Below are 18,582 nucleotides of genomic sequence, written 5' to 3' on the forward strand. Positions count from 1 at the left end.
ACAGTGCGGTGTCTTCAGTCCACTGCCTGTGACTTGCTGGTAAGCAATTACTTTTGCTTTCTCTCGCATGGGCTTTGCTTCCTTACATGATGCTAGATGTGTGCAGGGCTCTGTGGAATCCAGACATGATTCAATCCTTGAGGAATTTAAGTTCCTCTCTTGGTCTGAGGAGAGAGGGATTAAACATGAGGCCCAACAATATGGACAGGCCCAAGCCATCATGTCTTCAGTACATCGTCTTGTCATAGCCAGTCCTCCCCTGGCTTATGCAGTCTGCAGGCATTGACACCTGTGTGATACTCCCCATCCCGTAGAAAGCTACAGCAGTCTCTCTTTCTCTCCCCTTTGGGATCAGGCTGGAGCAATGGTTGAATAAGAAAATAACATGCCAAAAGGTGTCTCTGTTAGGCAACAATAATTTGACTCTTCTCTCAAAATGCTTCTAGTTGCTTCTGTAGTAGTGTGGAGCAATCTCTATTCAGCATTTGCAATGAGAGTGGCCCCTAAGGCACGCACCAGAAATACAGATTTTTGCTTAACAATAATTATTAGGTGCTTGACATTTTTTCACTTTAATTTTTGTTTTTAAATAGAGGGTTATTTGTTGAAAGACTGGGTGTTTGAATTGGAACTTTAAAACATACACATTTTTGTTTATATAATTAGCACTTTCAATTACTTTTTAAAAAAATTAATCTTTTTCTAGACTCATGCATGTAGAGATAAGGACATAACAAACTGTTGATAACCATATTGATACCGCTGGGCTGAAATATTTTTTCCTAGTGTTTGTCTCATAGTAATGAAAAGAACAGTGTTCATCTGTTCTAATCAAATTGTATTGGAGGTTGTAGGGTACTGGATGCTACACAAATAAAAAGCTCTTCCTAAAAAGTTGATTATCTAAATGAGGGAGGGAAGGATGGTAAGGGAAGTCAACAAAAGCAACCTAAATGACTTGTCCCTAGTCATCTTAACTTGTCAGGAGCAAGGAAAGAAGGGACATCCTAGCTATCTATTTCAGACCTATCTGATGTGCAGGGCTCTGGATCCCACCTTCCTGTTTTATGTCCTAATTACTCTTCTCTATATTGAAAGAAGCAGACACACTTGCTGCCCAAATGCAGAGGCCAAAGACCAAGCAGGGAATAGCCTATGAACTCCTCTTGATCAGGCTAATTAGTCTGGGTATCGCTGCTATCAGCTTTTAGTGATCCATGCGGAGCTTTTCATTTGCAAGTGTTTTTCAAAGGTTAAAGGTGCAAAAAGGTAGAATGCCTATTTCAAACCCCAGACTACAGTTTCAGGTCTGCCTGTAGCCTTTAAACCGCGCTTGGTGAGAACATCACCCCTGGGAACATTCATGCAGGTGGCTGGAGATACAGGGAGGATAAAAATGACTTCACTGACCTATCTGGGAGACCAGAGTTAATTCTGACAGTGTTACAAATGTTCTTTTTCTCTGTAGTATGGGATGTGTTGGGAAGCATTGTTTAAAAATTCATAGAAATCCTGTTTAAATAACACAGTCAGTTGGGTTGATGCAGTGTTTATTCAAATGCTGAACAGCTTACCCTTCCTTCCCCTCTACTCATCATCCAGGTGTGAGGGAGCTTCACTCAGTACATTGCCTTTGAAACTGCAACTCTCATTCTCCTTCACAGTGAGCCCTGGTCCACATGGAGGCTTTGGTGACTCCCTTTGACTTTGATGGGAGTTTGGTGTCATAATAAATCATGGACCAGAGCCCCTTTATATCAATTTAGCCTTAAGAAAGATTGTTATTGTCAACTGCAGACAGAGAATATTAAGGGAGTCGTTTCATATTGGTATATACTTCACCTTTGGCAGTAAATACTGATTTACAGTACTGCCACCCCTCTCTTCCACTCATCCTTGCTCTGTGCCACCATAAACCCATCCCCTCACATCTGCTGGTGCAGCTGTTTGCGTGGCTTCCCTCTGGCTGCGAGTGGAAGCCGAAGCTGGGCTCAGAAGCAGACAGAGGTGGTGGTTTGTTTTTTGTCAAGGTATTTTTAAGCTGGGTGAGTTCCTTTATTGCAGTCACAGAGCAGTCACAACTGCATTTGTGCTGACAATGCTGAGGGAATGGTGTGTACTGGGATTGCCACCAATAATTTGTCTTGTGAAACCACAGCCTGTGCTAGGAGGGAAGAGATGGCCAACAGAGAACTAGCACCTGGCATAATGAGGCAACCATAAGGAGCTTTAGCATGAATGGAGACTAGACCCACAGATACCACAACAAAAACATACCAACATGGAACATGCTTCCAATGAGCAGTTTAAATGTCCTTCCCCCCCACCCCCTCCTTTTTTTTTTAATTAATGCACAGAAAGAATTAATGCACAGAAAGGGCTAAAAAAGTGGGAACCTCACTGTACTGTCAAGTGGAGGAACCAGGAATGCTCACTGTTCAGGCGCTCCTTGTTTCTCCAGTCCCTTTGGAATGGCTGATGTTTGCCAGGAGAACGAGAAACTTGTTATGAAAGGAGGAGGACTCAGGAGGGTGGCAGTGGCTGTGGGCTGCTGCAATTCTGCTCTCAAGAAGAGCATATTGCCTGCTTTATTTTTGCACCTCTTTCTGGCATTACAAAAGTGTGTTACAAATTTACAGAGGAAGAGGAGAAAGGAAGGAAAGGGGAAAGGGCCCAGGTGTGTTGGCCTAGGGCTCTGCAGTCCTGTTTGTCCTCTGATACTCTTCCAGCTCTGATTTCCTGTCCATGGCGAGTTGCAGCTCCTGCTTGATGATTTCGATCTGCTTCTCCAGCTCTGTAAGCTCTTGCATCACTGAGGTCCTAGAAATATTGAGGGACTCTGCTTTCCCATTGGTCGTTAAAGAAGCTGGAGTCTCCCTCCTCACCTGGGGCAGGGGGATGTCTTGGTGCTGTCGGATTGTTACCTCATTTTGCCCTTCATCAGTGCAGATGTATTTTTTCCGGGGACAGTTGCCCAGATCGGCTGTATTCCACACAGCATGCTGGCTGTTCCCTACATGGGACCTGAACAGAGATGTGAAAGTTAATATGAAATCAGAGCCTGCTCTTGTGTCTGTGCAAGCCTCCCCTGGTGAGCCATCTACTGGAAAAATATTATGCTGCTGTTATTCATTACGTAAAAATATAATTCCTTTATCCTTGGAATTATTTTTCTTGAGAAGCACAAATCATGAACATAAATGGCCTAATTTTTGTGATTAAACCATAGCAGAGACTAGAACAGAATCCTAAAATTACAGTCTTCTCAACTCCAGCTCAGGAAAATCCGAGTTCTCCTCCAGAGCTTTGAAAGCTTTTGTGGTTGCAATGTGCAAATTAATTACAGCATTAGTCCTTTGTGTGTTAAGTCCTCTGTGCTAGCATAAGCATTTGCTCCCATGGAGGAGGAAAGAGGCTGCCTCGAGTGGTGTGGAGAGGATGAAGGGCAAAGTGTGTCCTTTGGACTTGAAGTCTTGTGGAGTTGTGGCTTGTGCTTTTGGGGAAGACATTTCTTTTGTATAGACTGTGGCTGAACTTATCTGTAGAAAAGCAATACTGCTGCCTGTGCCTTTAAAAAGTGCACAAATAGTTTTGAGTTACTGAGCAAATAAGTGCCTTGTGTTCCTGGTAGCTATAGATAAGATTGTCTTCTCTTCAGAAGACATAGGCTATGAAAACAAGGCAAGGTTGTCACCTACTTTTTTTTCTTTTTCTCCAACAAGAGTTGTTTGAGACAAAGGTTTCTGAAAGGAATGAATTTTCTTCTCCTCAGCTTTCTTATTTTTCATTCTTAAAAATAAGAAAGCTGAAAAAGTTTCTAAAATACATACTGCCTGATCTCTCATTCCCTGTGAAGCTATCTCCCGGGGCCCTGTTGCTATCTGCCAGTGCTTTAGTATGTGAGTAATTAATTACCTAAAACCAAGGGCAGTGGACTTAAACAACTGCAAAGCCTGTCTTTAGAACAGGGATACTTTTATTAGATGTACACAAAATAATAAAAGAATAAAGCTTTTAGATTTAATATTGTCTATTAGAAACAATTCATTTTTGCCTCCCTCCTTTGTCACTTCTATCTTGTTTCCTTTTCTTTGAGTTGTATTAGATAAACAAATAACATATCCAGACACAACATATTTCATTTAAAAGTAGTGTTTGTAGTTTGTGTTTTAAGTATGCAAAATTTCCTACCTCTTTTCTACTCGTTTTGTCTTGGGCTTGCGTTTGTCCTCAATAAATGAACTGTTCAGAGCACGATGTAATCTCTAGAGGGAAAAGAAGAAAATAAATTAGTAAAAGCAAGATTAAGAATAGCTCCATAAATAGGTAAACAACTTGGGCTTTGTGTGATGGACTTGAGCATAAATTATTTTGCACATTCAAGGATACAAGCAATGTCTGTGCTTTGTCATTACAACAGATTTATTTTATCGTAGTTTCCCAAGGAAAGGCAATCTGAAAGGCTGATAAGTGGTTTGCAAACAATCCTTAATGTTAGAATTCCTCAGAAAAAAAAAGTGGATCTTGGCAAACTTCATAATTTTCTAAAAGATCTCTTTCACTGTGCTGCTTTAAAGCAGCAGAAGCTCTTCCTTTTTGTGCCTTTTGCTGCATAGTAACCTCTTCCTTTAGAGCAAACACCTAGAGCAATTTTCTTCCACTATTTTCCTTAGAATAATAAAGGAAGTTACTCAGCACTTCCTGCATGCATCAAAAGTTTGGGAACTTGTAACACTGAGATAAAATGTTCTGGTTACAACAGATACAACAATACCGTTGCTTCTGCTGTCCAAAGGAGTTGTAAGGTTACAAGTGCAAATGGAAAGGACCCTTCTGGAGGCTTTGCAGTTCTGAATATTTGAACTTTTTCCTCTGTGCTTCTCATTCCATTGTTAAGTAAGGCTCCTCAAATTCCAGAAGGTGCCATCACACTTCGAATGCCAATCATCAGAGCACTTACAACCTTTTCTACATTGTTCTTGTCCAGGCTTTTTTATCTGCCACATGACTTTCACAGGGTTACTTTGGCATGCGTACCTGACTTGTATGGAGCCAGTACTTCATCTTGGATTTCTTCTTGATACGTGGTAGGACCAGTCTGTACACAATGTGTTCCCCAATGGTAGTGAGAATGGACAAGCCAAACCCAATGCACAACATCACAAAGAGCCCAGAAAAATGCTTGATGCCCATTTGCAGTGTCTGTGAACAAAATCAAAAGGGGAAGTTAATGAAGTAGGCTGTTAGTGTATTTTAACAGATGCTTCTGTTTTCTCATTTGCAAATGTGATCTCACTGAATACACAGGGGTGAAATAGTGCAGAACAGTCTGGATACTGTTCACAACAAAGGCTTTCTGTGCTGCAAAAAGCTTGGTGTTCAGTCAGAGCAAAGGACCTGTCATGGGAATAAGAATCAGCCAAAGACCAGGGATTTTTTTTCCTTCTGCTGTTTCCCTAATGAGATTAAGTGTTGAACATGTACAAGAATCCAATATTTGTGGTGGCTTTGCATTTGTAAAAGCAAATACTGCTTGACAGAATACAGTCAATGAACTGTGGAGCAAGTCCTTCATCAGCAGTGAGCCAAGACCGACTGTTGGTATTTTCTGGGAATTGATCATTAATTTCCCCTTTTTCTGCTTTACCCTTGATGGAAGGTCAAGGAGAAAATGTTTTGAAGTAGTAGCACAAACATGACACATCCCTACTCCTCACATTAACAGAACTGAAATTGTGTTTGTTATCAACCCTGACTGCAATTATGAAAAACTCTCACCTTGTTCCACTGACCTACCCTTGTCATGTCGGGTAGGAAGCCTTTAATTAATTTGAGACTTTTATTGGCATGAATCATGTTTGAAGAGCACAAACTCATGTGCAGCAGTAATCTGTACCACAAGCACCTGCCCTCCAATGGGTGAGTCAGGTTTGTATGTTATGTATAATCTTGCTATGTTTATTCTCATGCCTCCATAACTCAGTTATGAGTTTATCAAGAAGTAAAAGCTCTTCCTAATAATTGCTGTCCCTGCACTACTTTGGAAGTATTTCCAAGAATACAAGTTCTACTTGTGCCTTTCTGTTAGAGGATGTTATTCCCAATGTCAGAAACAACAGGAGTAGAAAATTGCTTCGGTGGGATTGTGTGTCAGGAGGTGATACCTGGGATGCTGTCACCCTGGAAAATTGACCTGTGTGTTCCTTCAGTTGTTAGTTTGGTGGGTGGGAGGTGGGGAGGATTGTGCTTTGTTATGACTATAGCTGCCTAATTCAGAAAAGAAACTGGATTTAGTCAAAAGAAAAATCACAGAATGTTTGAAAAATCTTGAGAGGTCATTTTAAGCCAAAGACTTGATTAGTGATGAGTACATTGAAGTGGAAGGCTTGGAAGTCCCTTTGTGTATTTTTGTTGGGTGACCGTGAGCAGTATTTCTCTCCTCTGGTTCTCGTATTTGATTTCTGTTCTTTAAAACACAAAGATATGAGATAGCATATAACAGATTTTTAACAAGAACAGAGCTTCAGCAATCTAGCAGAGTGAGAACTGTTGCATGTGGCACTAGCAATGAACTCTTATTTTGGAGGTTCTCTGACAAAATCAACCTGCTTGCTCCAAAGCGCATTGAAGCAGAATTTTTGGGAAGGGAGTTTTTTTTTTTTAACGGTGAACAAACACTTCAAGGGTGTTGAAGGGTATAATCGGGGTGTAGAAGTAATTTCTAAAGAAACTTACTACAGCCTGGAAAGGAAAGTGGAAAACCACAATGGAATGAATCTGGGATAGAAAGGTGACAGAGTCTTGGCATGAGAGTTTTCTAATGCTGAGAGTACATCAGTTCAACTTAAAACCAAAACTTCCCTTTCAGCATCTGAATTTCTTGTTGGCAAGAACCTGTTGTCCCCATACTTTGTCCTTCCAGTTAGGGGAACAGGAGGGCGACACAAAAATGACAGCTAGTTATGCTTTCAGAACTACTTAAACCCCAGTTTGACTGGAATTCTGTGTTACCTGACCTGCTTCTTTTAATTAGCAGTGAAGCCCAAATTTTAGCCCAGGTAGCATAAAAGCAGAACGAGGCTTCGTGTCTGACGTTTTTCTTAGAGGTCCTTAGAGCCAAGACCTCACTATGGCTCATCTCTGAACTCACCATATATAAGGATCTGTAAGAAGCAAAAGTACTGCTATCCATACTAGCTGAACATACCGGTTAAATGTGCTTTTGCTAATTCTCCAAGACTTATTACTGCAAATCACTTGCTTTCCAAAAATGATGTTCAAGGGCAAGTATGAAACAACTTCCTTAGAGATGTAAAGTTAACAATAAGTTTAATAATAAATTGTATGGGAAGTAGAATAATAATTAAAAGGGAACAGATTTGCTTAGTCATCTGAACAACACACCTATGTATATATGTTCCCAGGCTACTGCTCTTTGGTGTCATCCAGAGTAGCCGTCTGCAGGTGGCCATTGCTGCAAACTCTCTTGGTGATGCACCCACCAGTGCATCAGCTGGGTGAAGGTCCTTTTGCTGAGCTACTTGAGAAGCAATGCAGAAGTCCCCAAAGGCAGGGGAGATACGTAAGGAGGCCTGATCTGCTAGTGTTAGGTTGCTGTATAATAGGGAGCATTTATGTTGCTCTGAGAACAGGAACTAGGTTAAATAGAATACAATAAAACTCGTTCAAAAACCATTCATAAAACCATTCAAAATAATAATAAAAACAGGAAACACAGTGGCAGCCGCAGTGGGGATTCCTGCACGTGCGAGATGTCTCCTCCAGCCTGAGGTTGGTGTTTGATTCCCCTCCAGTACTGCTGCAGAGAGAACACTTGGCCAGCTCCTTACATGAAAAATAACTCCCTTGTCTTCAGTAAAGCTGCTGTGATTCATGCTGATGAGGATTTGGCTCACTGTCCTGTCAGCTCTGCAGAATAGTTTTCTACCTTCCCTGGAAACAGGTGAAAGAAATTCCAGCATTTGCATCTCAGATATGTTTTTCACTTGTAATGGATAGCTTTTGAAATTGTCCCAAAAAAGACATCTTTTCCTAGGAAAGGAAATGCCAAAACAAAGCATCAATAATATTTAATCTAGCAATAAAGAAGATAATGCATTGAAAGAGCTGCCTGGCAAAGGCTGCACGGTAAAGGGAAATTTTTGAGACTAAATTAAGTGAGGAAACAAGGTAGGGGAGAAATAATTAGCATAGTGTGTCTTACAGTGTATGGCATGATTATTTATAGCCATATCAGCACATTTACATACCATTGTAAAAATGCAATTTATTAACTGTTCATAATTACTGCAGAGACACACATCTTAAATAACAAAGGAAACCATCTAATAGAGGCACCTCTCATTTTCATAGCTTTGTGCTGATTGGTACCAGAGCAGCAAGCTCCACTACTTATTCTGTGTATTTGTAGATGCATATATAGAATATAGTTGGACAGAGCAGCAATAAACTGGATTCTCTGTATCACTGCTGTCCTCTCTGCTGAAGTGGTAGGGGTCAGGTGTGTGTGTGTTTGGTCTTTGCTGGCAATAGAAAACCAGCTGATGACTCTCCCCATTGCAATATCTTCTTCTTCTTTTTCTAAGCAATCTGATCTAGTCGAAGATGTCCCTGCTCCTTGCAGGGGGGTTGGACTAGACAACCCTTGAAGGTCCCTTCCAACCCTAACCATTCTATGATTCTATGATTTTTTTTTAAGGTGTAAAAGCCCATAATGTGGTGTTTTCTTTATTAACCCAGGATAAAAATACAGTCTTTGCTCCAACTCTGTAATCATAAATGCAGGAGGTAGCTCCTTGCATTTTAGGAGAAGGAACTCAATTATGCCCATGTGGTGGTTCAGAAGCAATAAGCAACCATAGTCAATCCTGTGATGATTATAGCTAATGGGTGCTAAGTCCTACACTGGCAACAGCCTCTGAGTTATTTGCCACTTGCAAATCAGGAAATTGGCAGTTTCTGAAAACCAACAAATACAAGAACAGAAGTGGAGGTGTCTGGCTTTTTATATATCCTTGGAGAGACTTTTGTAATTTATCAACCCATATCTGCAATTGCTACCTAAACAATTCCTGCTGTCTCCTCTGTAGTTACATCATTTTTCTTTGGGCCCTGAAGGGAAGGAAGGGGATGCAGAGAAGAGACTTTGATATTTGTGTTCTCTTTCAAGCAGGGGGTAGAGACAAAACTGGCACTCAGTAATTTCATTACTGGTTTTCATGTGCAAAACTCTTGCTTTACACCTTACTAAAGAGATTGTAAATGCTTTACTCTCCCTGGTTGTACTGAGAGCAGTGAATAAGCTGTCAAATACACCTGTGGTCCAGCTTTGACTAATTAGAAGCTTCTGAAGATTTTTGTGGATACTTTGCAGGTTGGCAGCGCAGGACAGGTATCGGTCCTATACGCTGCAGCACCCAAACACTAAACAGGGACAGCATGTGTATATGAGCCATAATAAGCTGTCCTTTTTGATAGCATTTTCCACACAAGGATTTTTAAAAGCTTTGCTGAGATCAGGAAGTTAAATTTTGCAGCACCTCTGTGAAGAAGGAATTCTTTCCAGCTTTACTAGGGATAAATTATATAAAAGGCAGATTTCTAAACTCATTTGGGTATCTCAGTAGGTCTTCAAAATCCTACTGATGCTGATGCTTGCATTTAGGTACCTAAACAGTATTAAAACCTGTCCCTGTCTCCAGATCGTGACATTTCCTGTACCTGCAGAGACTGATATTTATTTATTTATTATTCATTCTTACAGCTTTCTGTGCTCTCAAACAAGGGTCAGCACTGAAGTAGTACATACTTAATCTCTTTAGGGACATTGTCCTTAGGGAAGACCAGTACTGTGGCTTTAGGGTTTCAAGTGCCAAATTTTAAGATACTGGAAATCACTGTCTCGCATTAGCAAGACAAGTTCCTTTCCCCTCTTGTAAGGAGGGAAAATACTGCCTTTTGTAAAAGATATTTTTCTTTCAACTCATCCCTTATCCAAGCCCTGTCCATAGTGGGAAGAGCAACAACACACATATCATCTGAATTAGGTACTGAGATGTTTGATTCTGTGATATTACAGGCTGGTGAATTGAGAATAACAGCCTTATCTACTCAGATAGTGAATTATTATTATTATTTTTCAGTTTTGACAAGTGAATCTAAAACTGTTACTCATTTCCAGGATACTTGGAACATGCTTCTCCTGAGTGTTGTCAGACTCAATACTCATACACTCCTTTCCTCAGGACCATTGTGGAAAGTATTTTTTTCCCCAGGGTAAGTCCAGATGCCACTGCCTGTTCCCAGATTGAGATGACCCCTTTACAATGCAGTGTCAGTCATTTTGCGACCCCCTTCTTCATATCATTCCCACTCCTCCAGAGAGCAAGGGCCAACTCTCTGCCCCAGCCAGCACACGTGCAGACTGAGCAAATTGTGTTGGCAGCAGAATCTTTTGTTTTTCACGCACTGGTAACAAGGTACCATGAAAGGTGCCTGATGGGTGGCTTTTATTTATGAGCACAAGGCAGTTCATTCCCTTTGCGGAGGAGTCTGCATGGCCTTCCCTTGACACCTGCAGTGCACCAGAGACAAGCACATAAACCACAGCTTCCAGGCAGTGGCTAGAATACTGACTGTTGAGTTGTCAGGTGATTGGTGTAACAAAAATGGAAACTACCTTTAGACCTGGAAGGAGACTATGCAAACCTCAGAGCAGAAAGGCACAATTTGATGGATGACAACTGGATAAAATCATGGCGAGACGGATGAGGTGCTGTCTGATTGTGCCTCCTGAGTGGTGCTGAGGCCGAAGATCAGCAATTCAGGCACAAGCTATGGCAGATCAGGATTGAGCAAGTTCCTTCAAAGACTCTAGAGAAGAGCCATCAGTGGATCCCACCACTGATGAGTGAAGAGAGGATGAAAGGACTTTGTCTTTGCTGTGTGCCTGGTCTGGATCAGATGGAAGCCCTCGGTCAATGACTGATCCCTGTCATTTGCAACATGGACATCTCCCTCAGACGCCAGCAGGAGGTACAGTGCCTTCCCCAGTGTCACCAGCTGTAGAAAGTGGTGGATCTGCAGTAACGGGGTCAGCTAGGGCTGGCGTCATTTGTGTGCCTGCATATATTGTTATTGTAAAGGTCAGGTTAGATACTGTTTGTGTGAAGCATCACTAAGTTGTTGATATTAATAGTTGGGATACTGTTACATAACAATATGTAATTTTTTATTCCGTGTATGAGTTGTTGTCTGACTGAACTGCCAATCTATGTGCAAATCAGTCTCTAAGTTCTAGAGCTTCAGGTGTCCTGCAACATTTGCAAATGGAGAATATACAAGTGTTTCAAGTAAAATAGAAGATACAGTTTCACCAATAACATTTTTGTTATTGTGGCTTAAAAGCTTTTGGTGGAGCTAATGTGCTGGAGGGACATTAGGAACCTGGCTCCTGCTGAAGTGGCATTAATGAGAATAACAGTAGGGCAGAGGAAGGGCTAAGTGTATTGTATGCAAATTGAAAATTAATGATACCGATTACGTCCATATGTAACGTGCAAATATAACTCTGCCAATCCCACTTCCCTCCTGCACCATGCCCTCAGTAGGGACTTCGTAAATTTACAACAAAGAAATTCCTTTGAGACTAGAGTACGACAATTTTAAATTAAGAGTACTCAAGCAGTATTGCTAGTGACTAGCAATCAGCATGAAGTACTACCAACCATTATTTGTGGTGGAGAGGGTAAGAGGCAATTCACTGCAGCAATTCACTCCAAGTTTGATTTAGCCGCATCTCTCATGAATGATCCAATAAGTGCTGGCCAGAGTAAGATGCCCTGGGCAAGTGCTTTTGCTGAAGAGGTTCATACAAAACAGTGGAGTCAAGCCCCACTGCCCCTGCACTTTCAGACTAATCTTTATTTGGTTTCTCAGCTTGAGGAGTCACTGCAAATTTTTCAGCCCCAGTGTGGATCATGCCTTTCCAAGACAGCTTTGTTTTCAAATGCAACTTAGAATGAGCAAAGTGCTGCCAGAGAGAGAGATGGAAAGAGCTAGCGGTGAGGTCTGCCACAGGAAATGTAATTTCCTAGTGTAAGATTAGAAAAAAAATTATGAGTAGGAAGATGAATCTCAAAACAAATCTGAAGAAAAATTAACCTCAGTGGGCAGGAGTGGGAGGTGAATAAAAATCAGGTACAGCCTAAAGAGGTAATGACAAAAAAAGGAAGACGGATATTTCCCCCATTTAAAGGCTATACTGATCAATATTTCACCTACGTATATTCCAATTTCTAGGTCGTTACTCTTGGTCAACAGGTGCAGTGTGTCACAGATCAAATTTATCAGAATGATGTAGAAAAAGACAAAGCCTCATTCTAGCTATCAAAAGGCAATTCCTGTGTCTTAGTTTGGTATATAATCCATGTGAATGACTACCCACTTAGGGGCTGAGACTTTTCTGAAAATGAATTATCTGCTTCTGTGCTGAACATTGCCCACACTTCAGTAAATCTGTTGAATGCTACTGTGACTGCATAGAGTTAAATAATGGAGATTTCCAGGCTGTATAACATAAGACCAGGAATAATTCCCATGCTTCTTGATGTAATGATGGGGAAGCTATACTTTAGAGAGTGTCTGCTGCTTGGCCCTGTTTAGTTCAGTAAATTTGTTTTAACTGTGAAACTGCATGTTCTCTTTTTAGAGTCCTTCAGTCCAGTCGCCTGAACCAGCCTGCTGAACCTTAGCCTCTGGAGGAAAACTCTGTTATGCGTGTTGGGTTAGCACAATTAAAGACCAAATAAGGGCTGCAGTCAAATAACTGGCTCTAGAGCAGCTAGACTTGCCTTCCTTTCTGGCCATCACGTGGAGGTTACACTCAAAAGACCGAATTACTTTCAATCACAGCATGTCTTCCAGCTCTGATCCCATGCTTAAAACCTCCTGCTATTCAACACTGAGAAAAAAGGAATTTCATGGGACTATTCATGTGACAAAGTATAATTTTCTTTTCAGACTGGAACAGCTTTTTTCCCACCTCCTCTCCATTTGTTGGCAGGTCTTGAGGAATCTTTGACTTAAACCATGTCATTGTTTTTTCATGCCTTGTATTCAGGGAAGTTTAAGGAAACCAGTGTCTCAGTGTTTCATCACTGAACATGAAGGAGTTAATGAAACTCTATGGAAGTGAAAGAACTGGGTTTGCCTCAGAGGCAAACTTTTTTTGCTACTTGCAGTAGCTGTGTAGGAAAATGGGATGGTCTTTCCTCATGTTTTTAAATTGCAAAGGGCTTTCAGAAGAGTAACTGTAAAAATGACATGCTGCCTATCAGATTTTTTTCTCTCCAGTTTGAATGCAAGGCTTATTCTATATTTGCTCACGTTTGCTGGTCTTCACAAAAAGACAAATCCAATTGGTTTTATAATATGCCTTCTGCAGTTTGCCCAGCCAGGGCTTGTTTTCTCTATTACTGTATTTGCTATGACAGAAAAAAGTTCCTGTTTCTAGAAACAGTCTTGAGGTCCTAAGGCTCAGAGCAGTGGTCTCCAAACTTCTTTTTTGATTGTGCAACTCTATCAGCAGCTTTTTGAGCAAGCACCTCCATATATCTATATTTATTTCTATTTTTTTAATGTATCCATATGTATTACTGAATTTCTAATATTTTATTCATACAACCCAGTGGATTGTCTCACATACCCCCAGGGGCTGGTCTAAAGGAGCAAATATATATTCTGGGAGAAAAAGAGTACTAAATCAAACCAAATGGAAGACGTTTAGAACTGATTCTGTGTCTTAGCTATTTCTCTAGTAATACAGAGAACACTGCCCTGGATACAGCTCCTGGAATAAGATTCTCATGATCAGAGGAAGCTCTTTATCACTGGGGAATTACTAAGAAGGTAAGTTTGTCTCTGCTGTAAGAGTTTTCAGTTTTAAGACAGTTGTGGTAATTAATACCATTACCATCTGGTAATTTTCCTGAGATTTAATTCAAAAGATTGTGTTAATATGTAGAAGAACAAGAGGTCATTGAATTAAGTGCTTGTCAGGAACAGCTATGTCAGCCACATTAAAAAGAAAATTCCCCAGATACCTGTCTTGTTAGATGATAATATAACCTTCAGATAAGCTAGATCAGAAATAGCAGTGAATACACACTTTTGTTCAAATGTGCTTTCTTGTGTTGAATTAATCAGACAAAAAAAAGAAAAAAAATTGAACAAGCTGAATAAAAATAAATTGAATTTGCTTCTATGAATGTCTGATGCTAAAATATAATTTATTTCATATTGACACAATCTTGATGAAAAAGTTTAAAATACAACAAGAGATGCAGATACACCCCAACAATTTATGCATTAAATTAGTCAAATAAAGTTTTTTTTTTTCTGGTCTCTAAAAAAGGCCATTTTTCTAGTGATTTAGTCAGCAGCGAGAGGTTTGCAGACAAGAGGCTCAAGTGACCACTGAAGACTGGAGTCAGACCCCTAGGAAACCAGGCTTCTTTTTTAGGGGAGAATGGCATAGCCATTCTCAGGGAACACATACGGTTGGTTTGACATCTAGCTGAATGCTCTGAGGAGGTGATAGCATACTTTTAGCTGTGTGTTTTGTACCAGTGAGAACATGTAACCTATGTCTTTTGGAGCACCTTGAGCTAGCAGTGTATGCTCTATGCTTCAGGCATGCTGGATCTTTTGATTCCTCAGTACTTCATCTTTTTTTGCTTGACAGTCTAGGGAATTTAAGGAAGAACTGCTACTCAGGTAAGAGTCATTTTCATCCCATAAATGACAGCCTACATCTTCAGTTGCTATAAGCTGTGGCATAACTCCTCTGATCTGATACCAGGATGTAAAGCCATGGAGATTTACTTGCATTTCCTGTAGTTCTACATAGACAAGAGACCTGCTTCCCTTCTGTTCTTAGCATGGTACCTTAGGGGATGATTTCTAGGCTGAAGCCCTATCTTTGGTACAAGCAGTTGCCACCCATTTAGAAAGCAGTCAGGGTTATATTAGAAATTTTGGATGTACTAAATTCTCACTGTTTCTGCTTCTTTTGCTCTTTTTGTTCTCTTGTGTTAGCTATTTTAACTATCGCTCTCATGTGAGATGGTCCAGAATCACTGACAGATCCTGTAGAAGGTGATACACATATGAGTGTAGATAGATCCATTGTGCCAGATGACTTTTTCTAGCACTGCATGCCTAGCTTAGCAGCACAGTGTTGCTGCTGCTTTTCTTGTGCTCAGATCTGAATGCTGCCAGACGTAGCATCTCTTGCTTCTGAAGCCTAATGCCTCCCTTCAGCTGCAGCCCATCTCTGTCCTGTGTATATCTCTACTTCACATTGTGAACGAGGGGAAATAATTGGCAACTTGAGCAAATCCTCGTTTATGTGACCCAAGTTCCTTGCTTACCTCTGTGACAGCAAAGCTTCTTTTCCCACATGGAACAACCTTGTACCACTTGTCATGCAGAACATCCATGAAGCCATGGGACTTGTACTGGCTTATCAGTTCGGAGATGTTTGAGGTAAGTGGGGAGTTAGGGGGAAGACCAATACCATATCCTAGAAAGAAAAACAGTACTATCATCTCTCTCTTACTTGTTTGCTTTATGGAAAAGTATGTTCATTTCAGCTATCCACTACTGTGTGGCAGATCAAGCTGGCCTTCTGTATCAGCAAGCCACTTCAAACCCAGATGCTGGCTTACCATGAACTGAGAATGCAGAGATGAAACTTTTTGCTATGCAAAATAAAGTAGCCTAATACAAACAGGATATGGAAATTCAAAATTATTAAGGCTAGAAAAGTAGTATATAAAATTGGAGGTTGAAAAACTTAAGATGGAGGTACAGATAGAAGAATAAATCTGTCTTACCTCTAAAAACGTCGCCTTTTGCATGCCCTCGCCATGCGCTCTTCTATTTTACCTTGTTTTAGCAATGTAAATGTCAAGTAAACCATTCTGTGATCACTTTACATTGTTAGAGCACTGGATGTGACTGTGGTGTCAGATGTGACATTCTCTATTATAGAATAATAGAATGGTTTGGGTTGTAAGGGACCTTTAAAGGCCATCCAGTCCAACACCCCTGCAAGGAGCAGGGACATCTCCAACCAGATCAGGTTGCTCAGAGCCCCGTCCAACCTGGCCTTCAATGTTTCCAGGGATGGGGCATCCACCACCTCTCTGGGCAACCTGGGCCAGTGTTCCACCATCCTCAATGTAAAAAATTTCTTCCTTATGTCCCGTCTGAATCTGTGTCCTTCTATTTTAAAACCATTACCCCTCATCCTATCAAACCAGGCCCTGCTCAAGAGTTTCTTCCTGATGTATTTTCTCTTCTTATGTATTTTCAGATGGCAGATAAATACAGTTTTTAGCCACTGTGTTATCTTTTACCACTTTAAAATGCTGGTAAAGGACTGAGTGTAAGTGAAAATGGATTCAGTAACTCTAAATATGGTCTTTCAATTTGTAGAATTGGCAGTTTTACTTTAGAAAAACAAATACAATTAATGCCTGGAAGATACACAGTTGCATGTGGAGATGTCCTGCCAAGTGCCTCCAGAGATTGCTTTCTAATCCACTGTGGATTTTTCTTTTTCAGTTCAGAATTCAAAATTTCAGACTGTCTCCTTTAAAAAAACAAACAACACAGAAAGAAGGGGAAAAAACCCCTCATAAATGTACATGAGTGGTAAATTTGACATCTGAGTGGCTTGCTTTTCAGTGATGCAGAACAATGTGGTGATGAGTACCTAGAACACAAGTCTCCCTTGCTGCTGATTTTTATATGTTGTGCCTGTATTTCCACCTGAATGTATTTGCTAACACTGACAGAATTGCTTCAGAGACGGCACAGCTGGGGTTCATGAATATCAGATTTTCAGCATATTTAAGTGTTTTGCAGTTGGGTGCTATGAAGTCCAGTTACGTAAAAACATACAGTCTGGAGTTTATTTGTTTTTCTCTATTCAAATTTGCTTTACTTGACTCAAAGTTGTGGAAGCTGATGGTTTACTTCAGTAGAGCTGACCTTTCTGAAATGGAAGATTTATCAGGTTACATGCACATGGTGAAACATGCAGCTGCACACACACAGATCCTGCGACAGCATCAACAGCTCTCTGTGCATCTATCCACCTCGATAACACAAAGAAAAGGAGAAAATGGATTGCTTTCAGGTCTCTAGTGTGAATTCAAATGGGAGATGCTGATGAGGTATAGCAAAAAGGAGCATTCTACAAAATGCTTAGTGCTGGTGACTTGTGGCTGAAATGATTAAAATGCTCAGGTTCCCCTGGCCTTCATTTAGCATATTGCCTTTGTCAGTCACGTCTGAACATTTCTGAAGGAGGTTGTTTTAATGTAGATGGGAGCGGCCAGAGTGATTGCCCTTGGAGGCGAGGAAGGAGGGAGCTTCAATCATTTTCATTGGCCATCTATCACAAAAGTGATTCCTGAAGTCTAGTAGCTGCTAATGTGCTCACCACTGCTGGAAGCAGCTCAAGACAAGCCTTGCTTCCAGACTGCCTTCTAACCTGTCCTTGCAGATACACCAGGGCTGCAGGAGGCCGCGTACCAAGGTAGGCTCCCTTTCGCTTCAATTAGCTGCAGATTCATTGGGAATCTTAAGCTAATCTTTAAAATGGGAGCAGTATTTATCTGCTTCAGATGAGAACGAAACTGTAGAACAGTATTGAATATGTGTAAGGAAAGTGAGCCTACAAAAAGCAAGCGTCATTTCAGGAGCTACTTTATTTCATGGTGAGCAATGAAATGGACTGTGCCTCCTACTTGTCTGGAGAGGGACCATCTGAGCACTTCAAATAATTCCTATATAGAGCACAGCAACAGATGGTAAAAATGATCTGGAAGTTCAAAAACCACACAAAAAAGTGTGAAACCTTAGTTTTACTTAATCACTGAGAATTTTACATCATTTTCAAGGGGTCCATAGTTTCACCTGCATACTTTCATTGAGAATATCAAACCACAATAAAGCAAATAAAACACATGAGAAATAAGGCAGTATGTTATAAAACTCATTATTACCTTCAATGGCAAAGGGTTTTCCTACAGTTAGAAGCTTGCAGTCGGCATCTATTGATACTTCATAATCTAAGAGTGCTTTATCCATGATGAAGGCATCGAGTTTCTCTGGATCATGCCTGTATTCAACATCAAAGTCAGAAATAAGAATCACTTCACAGTCTAAGAGTCAGTGATGCTCACTGAACATATTTATCTGTGCAGCTCTTTGGAAGATTACTGAATGAAAACAGAGACCAGGGACTGCTAATTTAAATTACAAACTGATTTATATTTTGAAGAAGGGAATGGTGCATGAAACACAAACTTCGTGCATGTAGAGCAGGACAGCGGGTGTAGGACTTATTTTGCTCCCACAAAATACTACTGATCTGAAAGATGGAAAATACTACAATGCATTTAGACTTTGACTCAACTGAAAGGTAGCACAAAGCTTTACTGGAAAAGATAAAAAATTGCTAAAATACTAGGGCTGTCTTGGTTTCTT

General features: G+C 40.6%; 1 protein-coding gene across 1 annotated transcript in view; it reads right to left on the reverse strand.

Annotated features, from left to right (window-relative positions):
- Positions 1 to 2,361: 2,361 nt before the first annotated feature.
- GRIN3A (glutamate ionotropic receptor NMDA type subunit 3A) overlaps positions 2,362 to 18,582 on the reverse strand; it is a 70,076-nt gene continuing 53,855 nt past the window's right edge. Inside the window, exons 5-9 of the mRNA XM_086770813.1 lie at positions 18,099 to 18,214; positions 15,453 to 15,604; positions 5,038 to 5,202; positions 4,192 to 4,265; positions 2,362 to 3,024 (exon numbers count right to left, since the gene is read on the reverse strand). Coding sequence (XP_086626939.1) covers positions 2,688 to 3,024; positions 4,192 to 4,265; positions 5,038 to 5,202; positions 15,453 to 15,604; positions 18,099 to 18,214 — 844 coding nt within the window. The 3' untranslated portion in view covers positions 2,362 to 2,687. The remainder of the gene's footprint in view (positions 3,025 to 4,191; positions 4,266 to 5,037; positions 5,203 to 15,452; positions 15,605 to 18,098; positions 18,215 to 18,582) is intronic.

This window comes from Chlamydotis macqueenii, chromosome Z (assembly GCF_036417535.1).
Source record: "Chlamydotis macqueenii isolate bChlMac1 chromosome Z, bChlMac1.mat, whole genome shotgun sequence".
Classification (NCBI taxonomy): domain Eukaryota; kingdom Metazoa; phylum Chordata; class Aves; order Otidiformes; family Otididae; genus Chlamydotis; species Chlamydotis macqueenii.